The 18631-nt window shown below is 33.0% G+C and overlaps 3 protein-coding genes across 3 annotated transcripts; 1 reads left to right on the forward strand and 2 right to left on the reverse strand.

Moving 5' to 3' along the window:
- Nucleotides 1–359: 359 nt before the first annotated feature.
- On the reverse strand, nt 360–3795 carry LOC107945153 (probable beta-D-xylosidase 5). The gene is made up of 4 exons (XM_016879013.2): nt 3071–3795; nt 2756–2925; nt 1298–2160; nt 360–1206 (listed from the first exon to the last, which is right to left on the reverse strand). Exons 1-4 carry the CDS (start codon nt 3755–3757, stop codon nt 560–562), a joined length of 2367 nt encoding a protein of 788 aa, XP_016734502.1. The 5' UTR covers nt 3758–3795; the 3' UTR covers nt 360–559.
- A 7595-nt stretch (nt 3796–11390) lies between these two features.
- Nucleotides 11391–14158, forward strand: LOC107940775 (uncharacterized). The gene is made up of 4 exons (XM_016874227.2): nt 11391–11840; nt 12560–12814; nt 12922–13013; nt 13401–14158. Exons 1-4 carry the CDS (start codon nt 11391–11393, stop codon nt 14125–14127), a joined length of 1524 nt encoding a protein of 507 aa, XP_016729716.1. The 3' UTR covers nt 14128–14158.
- Nucleotides 14159–14624: 466 nt separating this feature from the next.
- On the reverse strand, nt 14625–17928 carry LOC107945152 (ATP-dependent Clp protease proteolytic subunit-related protein 1, chloroplastic). The gene is made up of 9 exons (XM_016879012.2): nt 17510–17928; nt 16946–17061; nt 16647–16850; nt 16452–16556; nt 16251–16313; nt 15961–16072; nt 15465–15526; nt 15187–15369; nt 14625–14935 (listed from the first exon to the last, which is right to left on the reverse strand). Exons 1-9 carry the CDS (start codon nt 17730–17732, stop codon nt 14849–14851), a joined length of 1155 nt encoding a protein of 384 aa, XP_016734501.1. The 5' UTR covers nt 17733–17928; the 3' UTR covers nt 14625–14848.
- Between the last annotated feature and the right edge of the window lie 703 nt (nt 17929–18631).

The following is an 18631-nucleotide window of genomic DNA, read 5'->3' on the forward strand; positions in this document are numbered from 1 at the left end:
TTTTACCCCTCATTTATTTTTATTTTTATTTTTGAAATTGTAATTTAATCTAATTAATTTTAGAACAAAATATATAATTATTAAAAGGCATATTATACTTTTATATAGTATGCTATATATCTATAAACAGTGCAGAATCGAGGGGTTGGCAGGGCCCAATCCTCCTAAAATATAAAATTGCTATTTAGGCTCTTGAGATTTTTTAAAAATTTTAAATTAGTAAAGGTAAAATTGCACTTTGACCTCTTAAAATTATAAAAATGCGATTTAATCCTTTAAAAGTTATAAATATATAAACTATAAAAAATTAAAATTCCATCCGGCCCCTTAAAAAGTTATTCTAGCTTCGCCCGTGTATATAAATATAAAATATTTTAATTATGATAAGCATAACACGAGTACACCAACTCTTATATCTACTAAAAACAAAGCTAATATCAATATCCCTGATGATATTAGCTCAGTTACTACTCTCTTAGTATTCTAATACTTCGCAAAGCACCAGAGTTTATTCTAATACAGTACTAAAATGCAGGCTATTATAAGCTTTGCCCTGCCATCAAGTAAGAGAAACTAAAGGTTCCCCACTTTCATCCCCTGCTTGCCTCACAACAAAATGGTGCCTCACTTGGTGCTCACTGGTTGTGCCTACAAAAATGGTATGTTGTCCTATAACCAGTTTCCTCTTCCCTTCAACATTCACTAAGCTCAGGTCTTTGCACACATTTAAGCTCATTGTTACATACTTGGTCTTCCCTTTCTTAACTCTAACCCTCTCGAACCCGATCAACTGCATGTTCGGTGCACCGGTGACCACTTTCGTGCTCGGTGGCTTCCAAAAGAGGAGAACTACGTGAGCTCCGTCCATTGGTCCATTGTTTTTAACTCCGATCATGAGGTTGAATTGCAGGTCATCGCAGTTTGCAATGCTTGATGCGTCGATTGCTTCGCCGTTGTTGGAGTATGGTTCGAGGAGGATGTTGTTTGGTGCTGAGTTGATTAGTATTGTGGAAGGAGCTGATATTATGAATTTTGAGAATGATGAGTAACTTAGCCCGTGTCCGAATTCGTAAAGGGTTTTACCGGTGTAGAATCGGTAGGTTCGTCCAGGGAAGTTTGTGGTGGTGTTGGCTCGCATGTTCATATCGGTCATCGGGACTTTATCGGCGTACTCTTGGGGGTACCATGTGAATGGTGACCTCCCAGCTGATCATACACCAAGGAAAATTCATTAGTGTACTGATGTATTGATGTATTTGAGGCAAAATGTAATTAAAAAAGGAATAGAAAAGCTAACCTGGATTATGGTCTCCAAATATGACCTGAGCAATGGCGTCTCCTCCTGCTTGACCCGGATACCCGACCCATAAAATGGCTCCGATTTTTCGCATGTTCCTTGCAAATGTTATATCAATAGGACCAGCAGCCATAACTACAAGGACTACTTTTCCAGTTGCTGCATTAGCAACATCAGTCACTAACTTCTCTTGATATCCTGGCAATGTCAAGTTCACTCTATCGAGCCCTTCGGCCTCGATTGATTGATCTAGCCCCACAACGAGCACCACAGCATCGGCGTTCACTGCTGTTTGAACCGCGAGACCGATAAATGTATCATTATTGCATTTCACATCCCTACACCCTGCCTCATATGTAACCATTGAGACATACTTTTGCAGCCCTTGTAAAGGGCTAGTATACTGGCAAGGTACACCGGCGTAGTTACTTATCATAACCTTCGTGGCATTAGCGTTCGGTCCGATAACGGCTAAACTCTTTATGATGGTTCGAGACAGAGGAAGGACTCCGTTGTTGTCTAGTAAAACTATTCCCTGCTTGGCAGCATCGAGGGCCAACTTCTGGTGATCATCTGTACATACATCGGATGGACCGAGGTTACCGAATAGAAGCTGTTTCGGGTTTCCGTCAAAGAAACCGAGCCTCATTAAAACTATATAGTTATATATTAAAGCCTGATCAACAACAGATTCTTCTACTTTCTTCAAATTGACTGCATTCACCGTGTATTTCCCCAAATAATCCCCACAATTCATGTTTAAACCTGCTTTCAAAGCAAGGGCCACTGCATCTTCAGGTGTTGCAGTGTAATGGATGGCATTATAATAAACCTCAATTGAGTCACAGTCTGAAACAATGTATCTGCCAAAAACATTGAGAAAAATGCTACCATTAACACTTAGGCTCAGTTTTGGAAAAGAAATTGTGTTTGTTTTAAATTTATTTTTTTGTTAAAGAGAGGCCGACTTTTTTTGAAGAAGTCTTCAAAGTGTCGACTATTTAAAGGAGACGAATTTCCTCAATGAGCCTGTATTGCCCTCAGAACAAATTATGGTTTTCTCTCTCGACTCTATGAAGAGCATGAGTGCCTTGAAAAGCTGCCTATACTAGTCAAACTCCTAACCTAAAAGCATATAGGTAATCTTCAGGGGAGGGTACCACTTGATATGGTCGTACCAAAGGCAAATATCCCCCTATTTTGTTGGTAGGTGATCATGTGCTGTTCATGGTTTTTATATACGAGATGTTATGTGAATTTATCATTTTTTCAGGTAAGCTCTCAAAGCACTCATACTTTTTGCAAAGCCAAAAGACAAAATTCCAACTTTGACCTGAGGACAATACCGATCCTCTAAACAAACGATAATTTGAATATTTCTTCGGAAAGAGTCAATCTCCATTTAATGATATTTTATTTTTTCGGGATTTCTTTAGTCAGTTGAAAATAAAAATATACCCATCAAGTCCCCATTGGCCTCTAACTATGCCTTTGAGAAGGTCTGGATCAGCACAAGTAGGGATGCCATTCACCCTATTGTATGAGCACATTACACTGCTCACATGTCCTTCTACAACACAGCTTTTAAATGGTGGTTGATACGTATCTTCCAAGTCCTGCTTCGTAACCTAAAAAAAAACCCCATTAATTTACGTTACTTGTACTCTTCATTTCTCTTAAAATAATCATACCCGACATGCATTAAGACACGAAATATTGATATCCATATCGGACATACATGTTACAACACAAATTTCATGTTTATGTATATACCTTTGCATCAAAATGGAACCGATCCACGCCTTTCCAGTTGTCCACGTCATAAGCAGTGTAATGCTTACAACAACTTGAAACCTTAAGCTTGTCCCCCATGGAGCCAACTTCTTGCAATCCCCGCACGTAATTCACAGCATATTTCGATACCATCATAGGGTCCTCCCCCGGAGTTTCTTGTCCACGACCCCATCTTGGGTCGCGGAACACATTAACATTAGGGCTCCAATATGTCAACCCGGCTAGACCGACATTGTACATGGCTCGAGCCTCAGTCGAGACAACTCGCCCCATCTCGAGCCATAACATCTCGTTGAAACTCGCGGCAGATAAAATCACCGCGGGGAAACTAGTCGCGCCGGGCACCGTGGCATTAAACCGAGTGCCTGGACCGAGGTCCGACACACCGTGGAGGGCCTCTGACCACCACTGGTAAGCTGGCACTCTGAGCCGAGGAATGCCGGAGGCTGTGTTCACCAACTGTTGAACCTTTTCTTGGAGTCTGAGGCGAGAAACAAGATCCTTGGTTCGGTCCTGGTAAGATAAGGTCGTGTCACAAAAGGGGAACTTGCTCGTATTAGGATCATTTTTGTCACATGCAAATGGCTGAGCTTGAGTGTTATATGGGACGAGAACTAGGAAAAATGAGAGGCATAAAGCAAAAGAAAACTGGGTTTTTAATTTCATGGCTTAATTTTGATGGTTTTAGGTCAGTTTTCATGGTGGAATATTACTACCATGCAGCTCTCTTATAGTAGTAGTTGAAGTTTCTAAAGGTTGGTCTTGTCTTTTTTCTTGGGGTTAATTGCACTAAAAGTCCCTTAGATTATGACTTTAATTTTAAATTGGTCTTTAATTTTATTATGTTAAATAAATTTTGATTCCATTGAATGATTTTTTTTTCATTAAGAGGTTTATGTTGAATTGCTGTTATTTTTCATTAAGAATTTTTTTTAAAAAAAATTATATTACTTTATAGTTTAGTCTTAAATATTAAATGAATATTTACCACACTTGTAATCTTTGGTTCTGTTAAATTTGAATTATTTATAAATTTATTATAATAAAATATAATATAAATTTGATAACTCAATTAATATGTTTTAAAATTTAAGGACTAATTTAAAATCAGAATCATAGTTCCGGGATGTTTGGTAAATCAATCCTTTTTTGGCTTATTTGCCTTTTGTATATGTAGAAAAAACATGGGTTGCTTGCAATGTGAGGTATAAAACAAAAGGTTCCCCGTTTAGGAAGTAATGACTAATGAAACTAATGATATTCTGATGCTTAGAGAAAACAAAAGCATCTTTTAAACCTGCACATGGTTCACTAAATCTTTTGAATTTATAGTCCCAAATTAGGTGGGACAAAATTATACTTATTAATTAACATTCCAATCTAAATATTTTATGTAATCTTTTTCTTACTAAAAAAACTATATTATAAATTTACATACACAATTTATACCAAATATTTATGTCGAATACATTCTCAAATACAATATAAGAATATAATGTTTTGTTGTTGATTGAGTCTTAGTTCAGTTGGTATTAGGTCTGTTCTTAACATTTTTGGGCTCTGGGCAAAACAATAAAATGATATTTTAGGTTCTTTAAAAGTTAGAGAAAATTTTTTTTAGATCCCTTAAAAGTTGGTAATTTTTTTTAAAGTTAAAAAAAAATTAGACCTCTTAAAAACTGAAAAATAATATTTTAGATCATTTTCAACCTTGGGCCCTGGGCTGCCGCACCTCTAGACAACCCCCAAGGTTAGGCCTGGTTGGTATGAGTATTATTGTTAATACAGGAGGATGTGAGTTTGAATATGCTAAAACGAATTATTCTTTTATTTTATGGGTTAAGAAGGAATTATAAATAATTTTAGACATTGTGGGACAATTTTTTTTCCTCTTTGTTTAAACTATAATATCCTTAAATTAAACATTATTTCTATGTTATTTCTAAAAAAGGTTAACACTTTTCTCTTAAGCAAGAAAAAAGGTAATTAAGCACATAATGTGGTTGTTAAAAATTTTAAAGTATTCTTTAATTTTGTCATTAAATTTGTCCAACCAAGAAATTTTGATTAAGACACTCAAACAAGTATCGTTCGTCCACGTATTTTTTAATTTGATTTGAATTTAAATTAAATAATTTTTTAAATATTTTTATTTAAATATAAATATAAATATATATATTTATATATTATTATTTTTAACAATAAAATATGCTTTTGAGGGCGGGTTAGACTTGAGCCCAAATTTAATTTTGTTAAAAATAAAAATCAAACCTCAACTCAACTTAACTCTACTCATGAATACTTTTTTGCCATAATCTCAATTAATCTTGTGTACCCTAATCTTGGCATTCGATTTTGAAATCAATTAAACACTAAATTTATATTTGTTTGGATTAATATATTTTATAATTTCAATTAAATTCTACTGAATTAAGGAAAACAAATATCCCTTTGTAATATGTTAAAATTTTATTAATTTTTTTTTCAAAAGAACACGGTATACTAATTATACTTTAAGCTATACAATAGATTAATCGATGATACCCCAAACAAGCTTACACAACCTTTTTAATCTGCACCAAGACAATATATTTAGTCAAGAAGACGCACCAAAATGCCTCTTGTTCGTCTGTCTCCATATCACATACAAATATACATTCCAAGCAAGTTCAAGTATAGTAACAAGTAAAGACTTTCCTTTAAGTTTCAATATGGCCCAAACTAATTTTTACCTCCAAGTTCCCAAAGCCCTATGAATGGAGCAAAGTTGCAAAACCGACCGCCATACTTTTCTTGAAAAATTACACTAAAAAAAAATGTGATCACGTATTTCTGTAGCATCCATTCAAAAAAAACAAGTATCAACATAAATTTCAAAAGCAAGCAAACGATGTAGAATGGGGAGCCTATTGAGAATAACCATCCAAGCAATAAGAGAATGCTTGAGAATATGCAAAGGGAGCCATAGCAAATAGTGTCACTCCACCTTCATATCAGGAGTTTTAGTTACCTCCCACAATTGAGAAGTACACACTTTAACATTAGCAAAATGTTGAGAAATAACAACAATCAAAGGCTTCAACTTAAGTATCCTCCGCCTTTTCCAACTAACGCATCTAAGTGGAGTCACATCCAAAAAAACTCTTACCCTTTAACATCTACAAGCCATTGTAAAAAAAAAATAAAATTCAAAGCCCAAGTATTTTCACATCTACAAGAAATTTAAAAAAAGAAGAAGAAGAAAGTAAATCGCTTACTATTAAAAAAATGATATAATCCAAGTCGTGTAGTTGTATTTATCCATCACTAGTCGTGTAGTCGAAAAGTACTTTTGAAAAGTGCTGTGGAAAAATGTTTTTGAAAAGTTTAATTTAAAATTTGAGTGTTTAGCATTACTGTCAAAAAATACTTTTGAGAAATAAAATGTCCATTTTTAGACATGTTATTATCAAGTAATAAATATGCATTTAAATAACATTTAAATTAGTTAATATTATTATATTTTAGTAAGAATATAAAAAATTATTATAACTTGTTAATATTTTAATATATGAAATATAAATTTTAAATATTTTTAAGTAATAAATATTAATTATTTATAAAATTTAATTACAATATATAAACTATATTTTAAATATTTAAATATAACCATTAAATATTTGTAATTAATATTTTAAAAATATTTTTTATTTTCAATTAATAATTTTAACACATTTTTAATTAAACACCAAGAAAAAAAAGAGAGAAAGTACCATCTTATTGGAGGGGTAAAAAAATAATTAAACACCAAAAGTGTTTTTGAGAGAGGAAAATGTAAAAATTTTAACTTCTCCTTTTCATTCCAAAAATGCTTTTTGGAGTCAGAAGTATTTTTTTTAAGCACTACTAAATAGACCCTAAGTCTCTTAAAAGAACCAAACATTAAGAAATCTAAAAAAGAAAACATTATATATACTAAAAATAAAAACTGAACTTATATATTAAGTAAAAATTAATTATTTATGGCTTGATGGTCAGAATTTGGGTCGCGCTAATCGCATTACTGTTAAGGATTTGTCTTCTTCTTATAATTCATAAAAAAAACTATTTATGTCCTATATCTGTAAGTAAAGACAGAATATATATATATTAGTTAAAATATTATTTATTTTTTATACATTTGTTTGGTTTAGTTATTAGTGTAATAACATAAATGAAAACGTTTATTTAATTACATATGTATTTCAATAGCTAAACATAAAATAAAAAATTATTAGTACAAATTTAAACTTGAAATTAAAATGATAAATAAAAGTTCTAGTTAAAAATAAGATCTCTTCAAAATAAGCAAAAAAAAAAATCATTCTCTTTTCCAAAAACAAGTAACGTGTGTGGTTAAAAATTAGAAATTAATTTATTGTTAACATATATACTAAACATAGTGAAAAATTAGGGTTGAGCAAAACTTGATTTGATTCAAAATAATCGGAAAAAATTGAATTTCAAGTTAATCTAATTGAGTTATTCGATTTTTTCAAATCAACTCGAATAAGTAATTCAAATTTTGAGTTCGAATTGAGTTGAATTTTTCAATTCAAATAACTCAAATAATTCAAGTAATTTGAATAACAGATTGGTGTAAATACCCCTTTGGAACCTATCAATTTTGAAAATGAACAAATTGGTCACTCTCTCAACAATAATTACAAAAAATAAAATAAAATAATTTTTAAAATTTAAAATATTTATAAAAATTCCAAAATTTATATTTTTAAAAAATTATAAAAAATAAAAAATTCTAAAGAATATATGAATAAAGTTAAAATTTTAAAAAAACTTATAAAATAATAATTTTGGACACCTCAATAAGTTAATTAATGATTCAAGTTTATTACACTAAAGTATCTTATTTTTTTTCTTACTTTCCTTTGAATTTTTTTTCAATTATATATGGTTTCAAATTTATGTGATTTAACATGGAATTAGTTATACTGTAACAATATTTTAATTTGACGTATTTAATTTTTTAATTTAACTCGAACAATTTCACTCGATTCAATTCAACTCAACTTTCATTTCAGTCGACTAGGATGAGTAAAATAGAACTCGCCAACTTGATTAACTCGAAAATTTTTCACTTGATTCGATCGAACGCTCAACCCTAAATATACAATACTCCTATTAAATGTAGCACTAAAATACTATATTTACGTAGAAAAATTAGAGCATGCACAGAGGCGATTCTAGGGGAGGCTGGCATGGGCCCCGACCTCCCTTAAAATGAAAAATTGTTATTTAGGCCCTCTAACTTTTTTTTAAAATTTTAAATTAATAAAGATAAAATTGTACTTTGATCTTCTGAAATTATAAAAATTTAATTTAATCCTTTAGAAATCATGCAATAATGTTGTAATTGTTAAATACCAATGTTTAGTAAGTGAAGGGTTTATATTTTTGCTTTTTGAAAGGTTAATTATTTCGTCAAGAAAGGGACAAGTTGAATACAGCTAAATAGAAGTGTGCACTCAATGAAGGGTGCCTTTGAAGAGAAAATGGGGCACGCATTGCCTTGTTGAGCCCACCAATATCTGCATCCAATTAGAATTTATCTGCTTCGAGCTGCTTTCTGCCGTGTATTTTACTTCATTTTCTTTTACTAAGCTTAAGTCTCGGTTTTCAGTTTAAATCTTGTTTACATATAAAATAATATTGAAAGAATTTGATTTTTCTCGATTTTAAATTTAATTAAGATATAATATGATTACTTAATGTTGAAAAAGTCTCAAAAGAAAAATAGAAAAATAGACTATTATTTTGAATGACTAGATTTGGATGGAAACTATTTTTCGAAAACAATATTGTTATGCATTAGTCATCCCCGACCTGAGTCCTAAAAAGGATTCGGGTCTTCGACCCGTGACTCGGATAGGTCTTACTAGAAGATTGAGTGTGAAGCGAACCATGAGAGGACAACAAAGCGAGCTCGTGGACCTAGCTCGTGAGACAAAGCCTAGGACCTAGTCCGCAAGGCAAGGCCGTAGATCCAGCTCGTAGGAACCTAGGGAAGGCCTCAGTCTTAGCTCGCATACACCCAAGGAACTCGCAGAGAGGACCGCATGCTTCGCAGACCATCCAAACACGTGTTCAGCAGGCACGGAGCCTGCCCAGAATGTCAGTCTCAGGAACAGAAAGACGGCGTGCTCTGTAGACACGTATCCAACAAACTTGGAGTTCGCAGAGAATGTCAATATTAGAGGCAGCAGAGTTAAGACAAAATAGTGGGGTCCTATCATGAGCTGTAATAGCATCTGTAATAATATGTATAAATACTTGAACACTCCTATCAATAACATACGAGAAAATATTACGCAACAAATATATATATTTTTAATGATCGAATTTCAAATATATTTTTTTATACAAGATGTATGTTGAGTGACAAATTCTGAAGGATATGTGCTACAGGCCGTGCGTTAAAGCTCGTGATTAAGGTACATAATAATGATTTGGACTTACTTTGATCAATTAGGATTAGCCCAGTACTTGGAAGATTTTAAGCCCGTTTGTTTGAATCTTAGTGAAACTATAAACACTTCATTAACTTGTATTTTGCCACGATAATTTTGTAATCCCAAGAATAAGATTATTGAGAGTTTAGCTTCTTTGAAACTCTATATTATAAATAAATTTGAATGTAAGCTATTGACGTAATTTAATTTGTCTATTGGATGTAAGTTAAGCATGACTATTAATAGAGCTCTTCCTCGTCTCAATTGTATCATTCATCATTTGGTAATCAAATTAAGAGCATTTGCTTAAAAAAAATTGAGTTACTAGAGAATTCTTCAGAATCTTTAACTTCGAGGGTTTAAGTTAGTTTAGGTAATTGAAGCGAATTCATCACATAAGATCACATGGTTTACTAGGCTAAAATTCAAGCCTTTAATAGAATTAGGAGTCTAATGAAAATAATATATTTGATGTAAATTCAATCATTAAATTGACCAAATAACTTGATATTTTTAAATATTACTTTCTCACTGTTTACGTATTATTTAAAAAAAATTGATCCACATAACTGAACATTCATAATTTCAAACTTTTAATAATATTTTAAATATTTTTTATCGATTATTTATGGAGCTAGTATCATTAAACTCAATATATTGAATTTTGTTAAAAAATGTGACACTCATAGTGTGGGTGAAAAATTTTTGTGCCAGACTTGGATTTATATTTTTCAATCCCAAATTAGCTCGTTTAATCTATTTTACCGTTTAGAAATAATAAAAAATATAAAATTTATATTAATATCTTTATAATTAGATTTAAATAAATTTTTTATTATGTTTAATTGTAAAATAAGTCATTTAAGCAGGTTTAGGTGTACAAGGCTTGAGCTTGGATCTAAATTTCCTTTTGAAACGCGCTTCAATTTGACATAGCCTTTGAATACCTTTAAATCAATGTTTTGTACTAGAACAAATCAATCGATTGGACTAGGAACAAGTTAAGATACTGGTCTAAAAAGTGACAAAAAATCAATTGAATTATGAATCAGTACAGACAAATTGAACAAGGAATTAATATAGGCGGATTGAACAAGGTTAAAAATCTATTAAATTGATTCAACCTGATTTTATAAATTTTAATATATATTTTTTAAAATAATTTATTTGATTTTACTACCGATTCGGTTCCAATACATCTACAAAAGCAGCACGGTCGTGATTCCATTGGGTTTGAATTGGACAATTTTAAGTCTGAAATTCGAGCAGCCCAGCTTTTGATCTCCATTGATGCATTGGACCCAATATAATCTTTGCTTCGTCCATTGACAGTTAAGGCTCTTGTTCATGGCGGTAAAACCAACTTTGAATCGAAACATCCAAGAACACAAATTACAGGTTCTAAATCCCTGGAAAAAGAACCCCGAAATTATAATCATCAGATTCCATTTCTTTTTGAAATCTTGATTGTTTAAAAGCTTTTAAAAACAACCCATCGTCTTCAATGATACAACAAACAATAGCCAACGCTTCAAGTTATCACCTTCTTTTTTCTATTAGATTTAAAGAATCATGGAAAACTTGCAATCTGGGGTTATTTTGAATCTTCTTTCAGACATGGGTGTTCAAGAAAAAACAGTAATCGATGACAATGATGGTGATTGTAAGGAACCTGCTGCATTGTTACAGATTGTATGCATAATCCCAGTGTTGTCAGAAAGTGATGATCTTTGGCCTAAACAAGGCTTTTTCATTAAAGTTTCAGATTCAACCCACGAACTGTTTGTTTCTTTGCTCAAGAACAAGATGAAATGATTCTAAACAACGAGTTGCAGATTGGGCAGTTCATATATGTGGAGAAATTGGAGTCTGCCTATCCAGTTCCTTTGCTGAAAGGGTTAAGGCTAATACCAGGGAGACAACCATTTGATAGGGATCCCAAACATCTTGTTGGCAATAACATAATGGACGCGTTTTCTCAAACATCATCGCCATTGTTGATCCAACGAAGAACTGAAAGGGCTCGATCTATAAGTCCTTGTACGGTACCCTTAAGGGACCGAAGGGCTAGTACAGGGCGTCAAAACTGTAGGACCAAGACCAATGGCCTTAATATTCAAGGTTTTGACATGGGTTATTCAAGGAAGAAACAGGATTTAAATGGTTCAGGTTGCAGTAGAAGAAGCTGGTGCGAGACTGCAAAAGGCTCCACAGTTGTGAAGCATGAGATAATCCATGTTTGCCATACTCCGAATTCTCATGTAAGTCTTCTTTTTAGTCCTTTTTCTCTCTACCAACATTGTAGTCAGGGCAAACTTGGCTATCAACTGTAAAATGTAAGATCATTGGGTCATTCATTAATAGACCCCACTGTATTCAGTACTCACGGTGGATCCTGATTAAATTCTGAGTTGAGTAAAACTTAAAGCTTTTTCAAAATTATTTTCTCTATCCATAATACTCAAATCAAAACTTTAGTGAATGTTATTATAATTTATATAATTTCTAGGCTTAACTACAAAATTAGCCCAAACTATACTGTTTTCCTACTTAGATATTTAAAGGTGTTGTTAGGTCAAAAGTGGTATATAAACTATCAAATTCATCTCATTTTATTCAAAAAGTGTACAAAATTTAATAAAAAACATGTCATGTGTCACATTTTTATTGGCTAGTAGTGTGATCTAGGATAAACATCAACATTGAAGAGAAGCTAGCTATTTGCTTCGAGTTCTTTCATAGCCAAACATGATCTACAACATTGTTTTATCCCATAAGCTATGATGCTTGGACTCTAGGGCGAGTGAGTGTCGGATATGGATGTTCCAGATTTGAGAGTATGCTTAAATTTTCCCATGTTTTTCCTTATAATTCTTAATAGTATGCATCTAACAGATTTAAGGTTCGAATAACATTCCCCTATCCCCTTTTTATACCATATAAATAGGCCAACATATACTTCTTTTTTCTGACTTTACAGGATTCAGCATTTAGGTCTGCTGGATTTGTCAGCTTCCATGATGATAATTCAAATACCAGATTAAGAACAAAAGATGTTGGTCAATTTTCAAAACCAGTCAAAAATACAAGCAAAAGTTGGAACTCTTCATCAGCAAGAACTAGTAAGGAGCCTTTGACTGACTCAAGGAAAAAAGCTTCATCCAATAACAAAATATGGGCAGAAACTGAGATGTTATGGGATACCCTTCCTTCTTCCTTGGTCAAACTTGGGAAGGTATTCCATTTTGCTCGAATTGAGTTTTGTTTGCCCCTATTTGACTTTCCCTGCTCTTAAAATACATATACGTACATATATATATAAATATGTATATATTTGTGCAGGAAGTACTAAGGCAAAGAGATGTCTCTTTGCTTGCTGCTGTTGATGCTTTGCAAGAAGCTGCTGCTATTGAGAGATTGCTCAAGTGCTTAAGGTAAGGAAATGTAAACTTGTAAACAGTCTTTGCTTTATTCTGAGTCCTCATTTTTCTTTAAGTATCCATATCTGATGAATATCTGCAAATGGTTTCGGGAGCACTTATACACGAGTCCAAGTAATGTACTTCTAGCTATTGAATCTGACATTCTAAAAACCATATATATATATAAATGGACTGCAAATTGTGATACTTTTTCAAGGTTTCAATACTAAATTTGTAGAAAAAGGAATTATAGAAGATGATGAAAGTTGAATACAAGTTTGGATTTAGCATCAAATTAATATATTTTGAGAGATATATGATGTTTATCTATTGTATGCACCTTCATTACTTTGTCTGCCATGGCAAGAACTTCACTAATTCCTTTCATTTTTCTTTCAGCAAATTTTCAGAGCTTCGGTTGGCAAAAGAAGACGATCAACAGCCTTCAATTAACAAGTTCTTCAAGCTGCACGATTACTTGACTCAGTGTAGAGGAATTGTTCAGTCATTAACACATAGTAGTTCTCAGAGAATGGCTGATAGTGATTTGAATAGTCCTGGCTACACCAAGGAAGCATTAAAACTAGCTGTTGACCGATGGAGAAATGCAACCTCATGGGTTAAAGCTGCCGTGGCATCTGATCTTATCCCACTTTCTGCAGAGGAAAAGAATGAAGCAAAAGCCACGAAAAAACCAAGTCAGATTACCATGCTGAGAGGCAGTTATTCGATCACGAGGCAAAGGAACAATGGTGAATTTCACTCTGGTTTTGCAGCTGAGAAGAGAAATATACCAGAATGGGAGAAGGGAAGTACCTTGAATATAGCTAGAAATCTTGCAGACTCATTGCAAGATGAATGTAAAACATGGTTTTTAGGTTATATCGAGAATTATTTAGACGGGTTCGATAATGAACGCCTTTCAAAGGTACCTCATGGCCAGGTAGCTGAATCTATGTGTCGGATCAAGAGATTGAACGACTTTTTAGATATGATGGAGGGAAGTAACGGCAAATCAACACCAGAAAGTCCCGAATTCGTAGCATATGGAAGGGTGAGGAACAAAATATATGAGGTCCTTTTGAAGCATGTTGAAAGAACAGCAATGGTTTTGTCATTTCATTAACAGCAATTGATGCTTGAATGAATGAATCAGTTTTCCCCTTCAGAGCAACAACTAAGTCTTTAAATGGCCGTATCTAACACATTTTCAGAAACTTAAAAGACAAGATAATTAAACATACCCATATCAGACTCACACTTCTATGTAACATACCTTTCGACAACCTTTGGACTGCATATTAACATGTGACTTTTTATTGTTTGATTGAATCTCACTTTGTTACTTATTGCATACATGGATCTTGAAATCAGAGCTATAATTGAATAAATTCGAGCCAAATTGTTTCGGGGTCAAACTGACGGGTTTAGGGTTTCCATATTTCAATACAGAGACTCTTACTGTATTTTTATTATTTTAACTTGACAAAGAAAGGGTTCCCCAAATTATGAAATAATTTTCATTGCATATCATGTTTCATGTGATTGATTGTTGAATATAAATCTAAACAAGAATAATAATTGCATGAAATAACTAAAACAAGAGTAAAAAGATAATACGAATGCACAAATATGTCAGAATCATATATACCATGAATTATTAACGTAGCAAAATTTATATGATTATATAAAACCTTATCTATGATTGCGGCACATAAAAATACATAAACACGACACAAATACACCTATTGCCAAATCTGTTTGTATGGCATGAAAGTATTGAACAAAGGGTGGACAGCACAAAGTATAGACTTCATGTTGTATGGTTATGGTATCAACCTTCTAAATCACCTGAACCCGGAAGGAGTCGCTTGTGGACCACCTGCAGCTCCTCTCCTCATTGCTTTTGATTGAGCAAGCATCTCATCATAATTCTGACCGCGAAACAAAAGAAAATTAAAAACCTTGATAAGAGGGTGACTATATGTGCATGAAATCCAACACAAATGTCCAATATGAATATGTTCAGTTTTTTTTTTTTTAGTTTCTCTATGCATTTGAAGGTATTGGAGGGTCATATCTCTACACTTATGTTCAATATGTGTTAGATACGAGTGTCGAACATAGCACTTCAAGAAGAATGAAGATTCAAAACAACATGGTCAAAAGTAACAAAAAACACTACCCGTTTCTCGAATGCAGCATCTCTTGAATCGATTATCTTGTCAGCAAGGCCATAGTCTATGGCTTCTTGAGCTTGGAAATATTTAGGACGCTGAACATCTTTAGCAATTTCTTCCTTGGTTTTCCCCGTACCTTTTGCTACTAGCTCAATGTAGGACTCGGTATTTGCATCAAGTTCCTTGGCCTGAAAATAATATATGTATACGTATACATATCACAAAAGAAGCTAAAACAAGTATGCTGATAAACAAAGCATAAAGGGATAGAGAGTGAGAGCACCTTTATCCACATATCTATGACAGCCCCACTTGATCTGCTGACTTTAGGCAGATATAACTTAGCTGCAAGTTTTTAAAACATGGAAAAGGAGAACATGAACATCAATTATTATCAAACCAAAAGAACAAGGAAAAAACGGGGCTTAAAAGTTAAATTGACCAGCAAATTCATGGCCCGCCCCTTTTGTAGTTATAACTCAGAAATTCAGAAAAATGATGGACTCTAAAAAGAAAACAATAGTTGCATCATTGGTACAGAGTAAAATGAAAAAAGAAAAAGAAAATGATAGGAAGCTCAAATCTTTGATCTTGCAGTCCTAAAGAAAAGCAATTAGGAAGGAGGTAAAATTCGAAATTCTGAAGAAACGATTTTAAACAAGGTAGTGAAAATCAAGTCGAGACTCATTGGTGGCTTCACCAACTGCAGGTAGAGTAAAAAAATGAAACAACATAATTTATGCTCATCTTCTAAGTTACAAAGAGATATTGAATCATACTGGATGAATTTGGCTGTACTGCACGATAACCCTTAGCTCCTTGAGATAAAAGCATTGCTGCTTGACCATATGCCATGCCACAATTCACAGTGTACATTTCTGATTTGCAGTACTTTGGGTAAACAGATAGGACATGGAAAATGAACGAGTTAAATTTACAGTACATCCAACAGCTAAATAAGGAAAAATGACCCAAAACACTAAGAACTATATCCACATAACTATTTAACTGAACTATTTCTGGTAAATCATACTTATTAACAGTAATAATGGTTTATCATGATACTTACAGCCATGGTGTCAGCTATAGCATATGCCTCGGTTTCTGATCCAACAGTCTCCATCTTCTCATTCTATATAGATCAGAATCAATCAATCAACACGAATAGGTATGAAAACTTCCAATACATGATTCCAAGATGTCACAAAAGGATAAATGCTTCAATGAAAGGTGAGGGGACTGATAAAAGAATTAGAAACATTCTTCTGACCTGTGTCCCAGATGAATTGATGTATAAGTAAATAGGCTTTGAAGGGTTATCATAATCTAACCACATTAATTGAGCAACAATAAGTTCAGTCACTGCTGGTACAATCTACAGCAAGAAGATTAAAAAAAAAAAAATCAACAAATTAGATATTAGTCACCATGAAAGATTATAGGCGAGATCCGAATGGAGACTCACTGGCATGCCAAGATAACATATTCGAGCATCTAAGAGCAAAGAAGGCAAATCCGGAGGAGCAGTTCTAGGCCGTCCATATCCTCTGCCCCCTCCTCGATACATGCTTACACTCATACTATATTTAGAAGGACCTCTATCATTAATGCTCGACATACTCCACATCCCTCCATTATCCAAATAGTTTCTAGCAGATGAAATACTTTCCTGCAAAACATCGAAAAAGTTAAGTTTTAGGTTCTACATTAACACTATTTTCTTCACTGAGCTGAGATATCAACAAAGATTACAAAGGGCCACACCTCGGTAACACTTTCGGATTGTCGACGGACGGGATTATCTTCTGTCATGAACATGTCCATTTGTGAAGGACTAAGACCATAAAGATATCCAGGAACATTTTTATAATTTTCCATCACTACAAACAATCAAACAAGACAGTAAAAGCTTTTATCTTCACTTCAAATGAATCCCATTTCAAGTCAGCTTGTAATAATTTCATAACTCAAATAACGAATTAACCATCAAAGCTGAAAGCTCCAACTAGAACTAACATAGCACCTGGTAAATTCATACATTAATTAAATCATTCCATGTTTATGACTATAGCAATATTAAAATAAATTTTAAATAACACCTCCTATGTTATTTAAACAAAAAAATAAATTAAGAAACTAGTAGTTCCCAAATCCCAAGTCCGATAGACACGAATTGGCACTTCAAAAACCCAACCCTAAAATCCTTGCCATCAAAGTTAAAATAAAAACTCTCCACTTGGTTTCAAAAAGGAAGGATTTTTTAAAGGAAAAGCGAAACAATATTATGTTCTTAGCTTGAAACAAAAGTGGGGGAAAAAAAAAACTAACATCCATCTTTGAGATTTTGTTCTCTGAATTGCTTGGGGATGTGGTCGATTGACTTGGCAAAGGGAGGTTTGAAGCATTTTTGAGCAGTGGGCTTTCGAGAATGGGGCTTCGTCAACAAGAAGAGCTTGGTGCCGGAGAGGAAAGACGATTTATTGGCCCCGATATTGGGAACCATCGCTTCTGGGTTTGGCGCTGTTAAAGATAAGAGCAACGAGGCCGCCATGAGAGACGAGATGCGTGAAGCTTTAAGCAAACTGTCTGATGCTAACCAGAAAAATAAGTATTCAGGATTTTCCAGATAAAAGTAATTTTAATCACAGAGAAATTTATTTGAATAAGCGTCTCAGCCATATGAATCCCTACAATCCACTGAACCCAAATGTTATTTAGGTTTGTAATTAGGTTTTTGGATAACGGCCCACCCCCAAACTCAGCAGGATTTTGAATTAATTACACTACGCATCCCTAAACTATGATCCTAATTCTAAATTGGTCTCTAAACTTTAAATAATTCTAATTACATCCAAAACTACCAAATTTATATCAATTAGGTCCTTTTATTACTAAACTCATTAATTTAGCCGTTAAATGGAACGTCTGATCTTATGTGACATAATTTAAAATGAAATTTTTAAGAAACATAAATATTATAAAAATGGATGTTTTAAAAATCTTGGTTTTGAGGTTCTCAAAACTTTTGCAGAAGCTTGATCTTTCACTTTCTCATTTTTGGTTTTACTTTATTTTTAAATTTTACTTTTAAAAGATATGCAACAATGTTTTATTTTTGTTTAAATTTTTCTCTTGTCATTTAGCGATTAAATTGATAGTTTTAATAACAAATTGACCTAATTGCTATAATCTCAATAGTTTCGAGATGTAATTAGAATGCTTTTAGGTTTAGGAACCAATTTAAAATAAAGGTAATAATTTAAGGACGTTTAGTGAAATTAACTCAAAGGTAAATTACAAGCTTAGTTATTTGCGATTTAAATTATGTTTAGATCACTGAATTTTAAAAAATTATTATATAATTACTAACGTTATCAATTTATTACATTATAATTATCAAATTGTTAATTGCTAATATAATAATAATTCAACATCCGTTAACAATATATT

Source organism: Gossypium hirsutum, chromosome A04 (genome assembly GCF_007990345.1).
Source record: "Gossypium hirsutum isolate 1008001.06 chromosome A04, Gossypium_hirsutum_v2.1, whole genome shotgun sequence".
Classification (NCBI taxonomy): domain Eukaryota; kingdom Viridiplantae; phylum Streptophyta; class Magnoliopsida; order Malvales; family Malvaceae; genus Gossypium; species Gossypium hirsutum.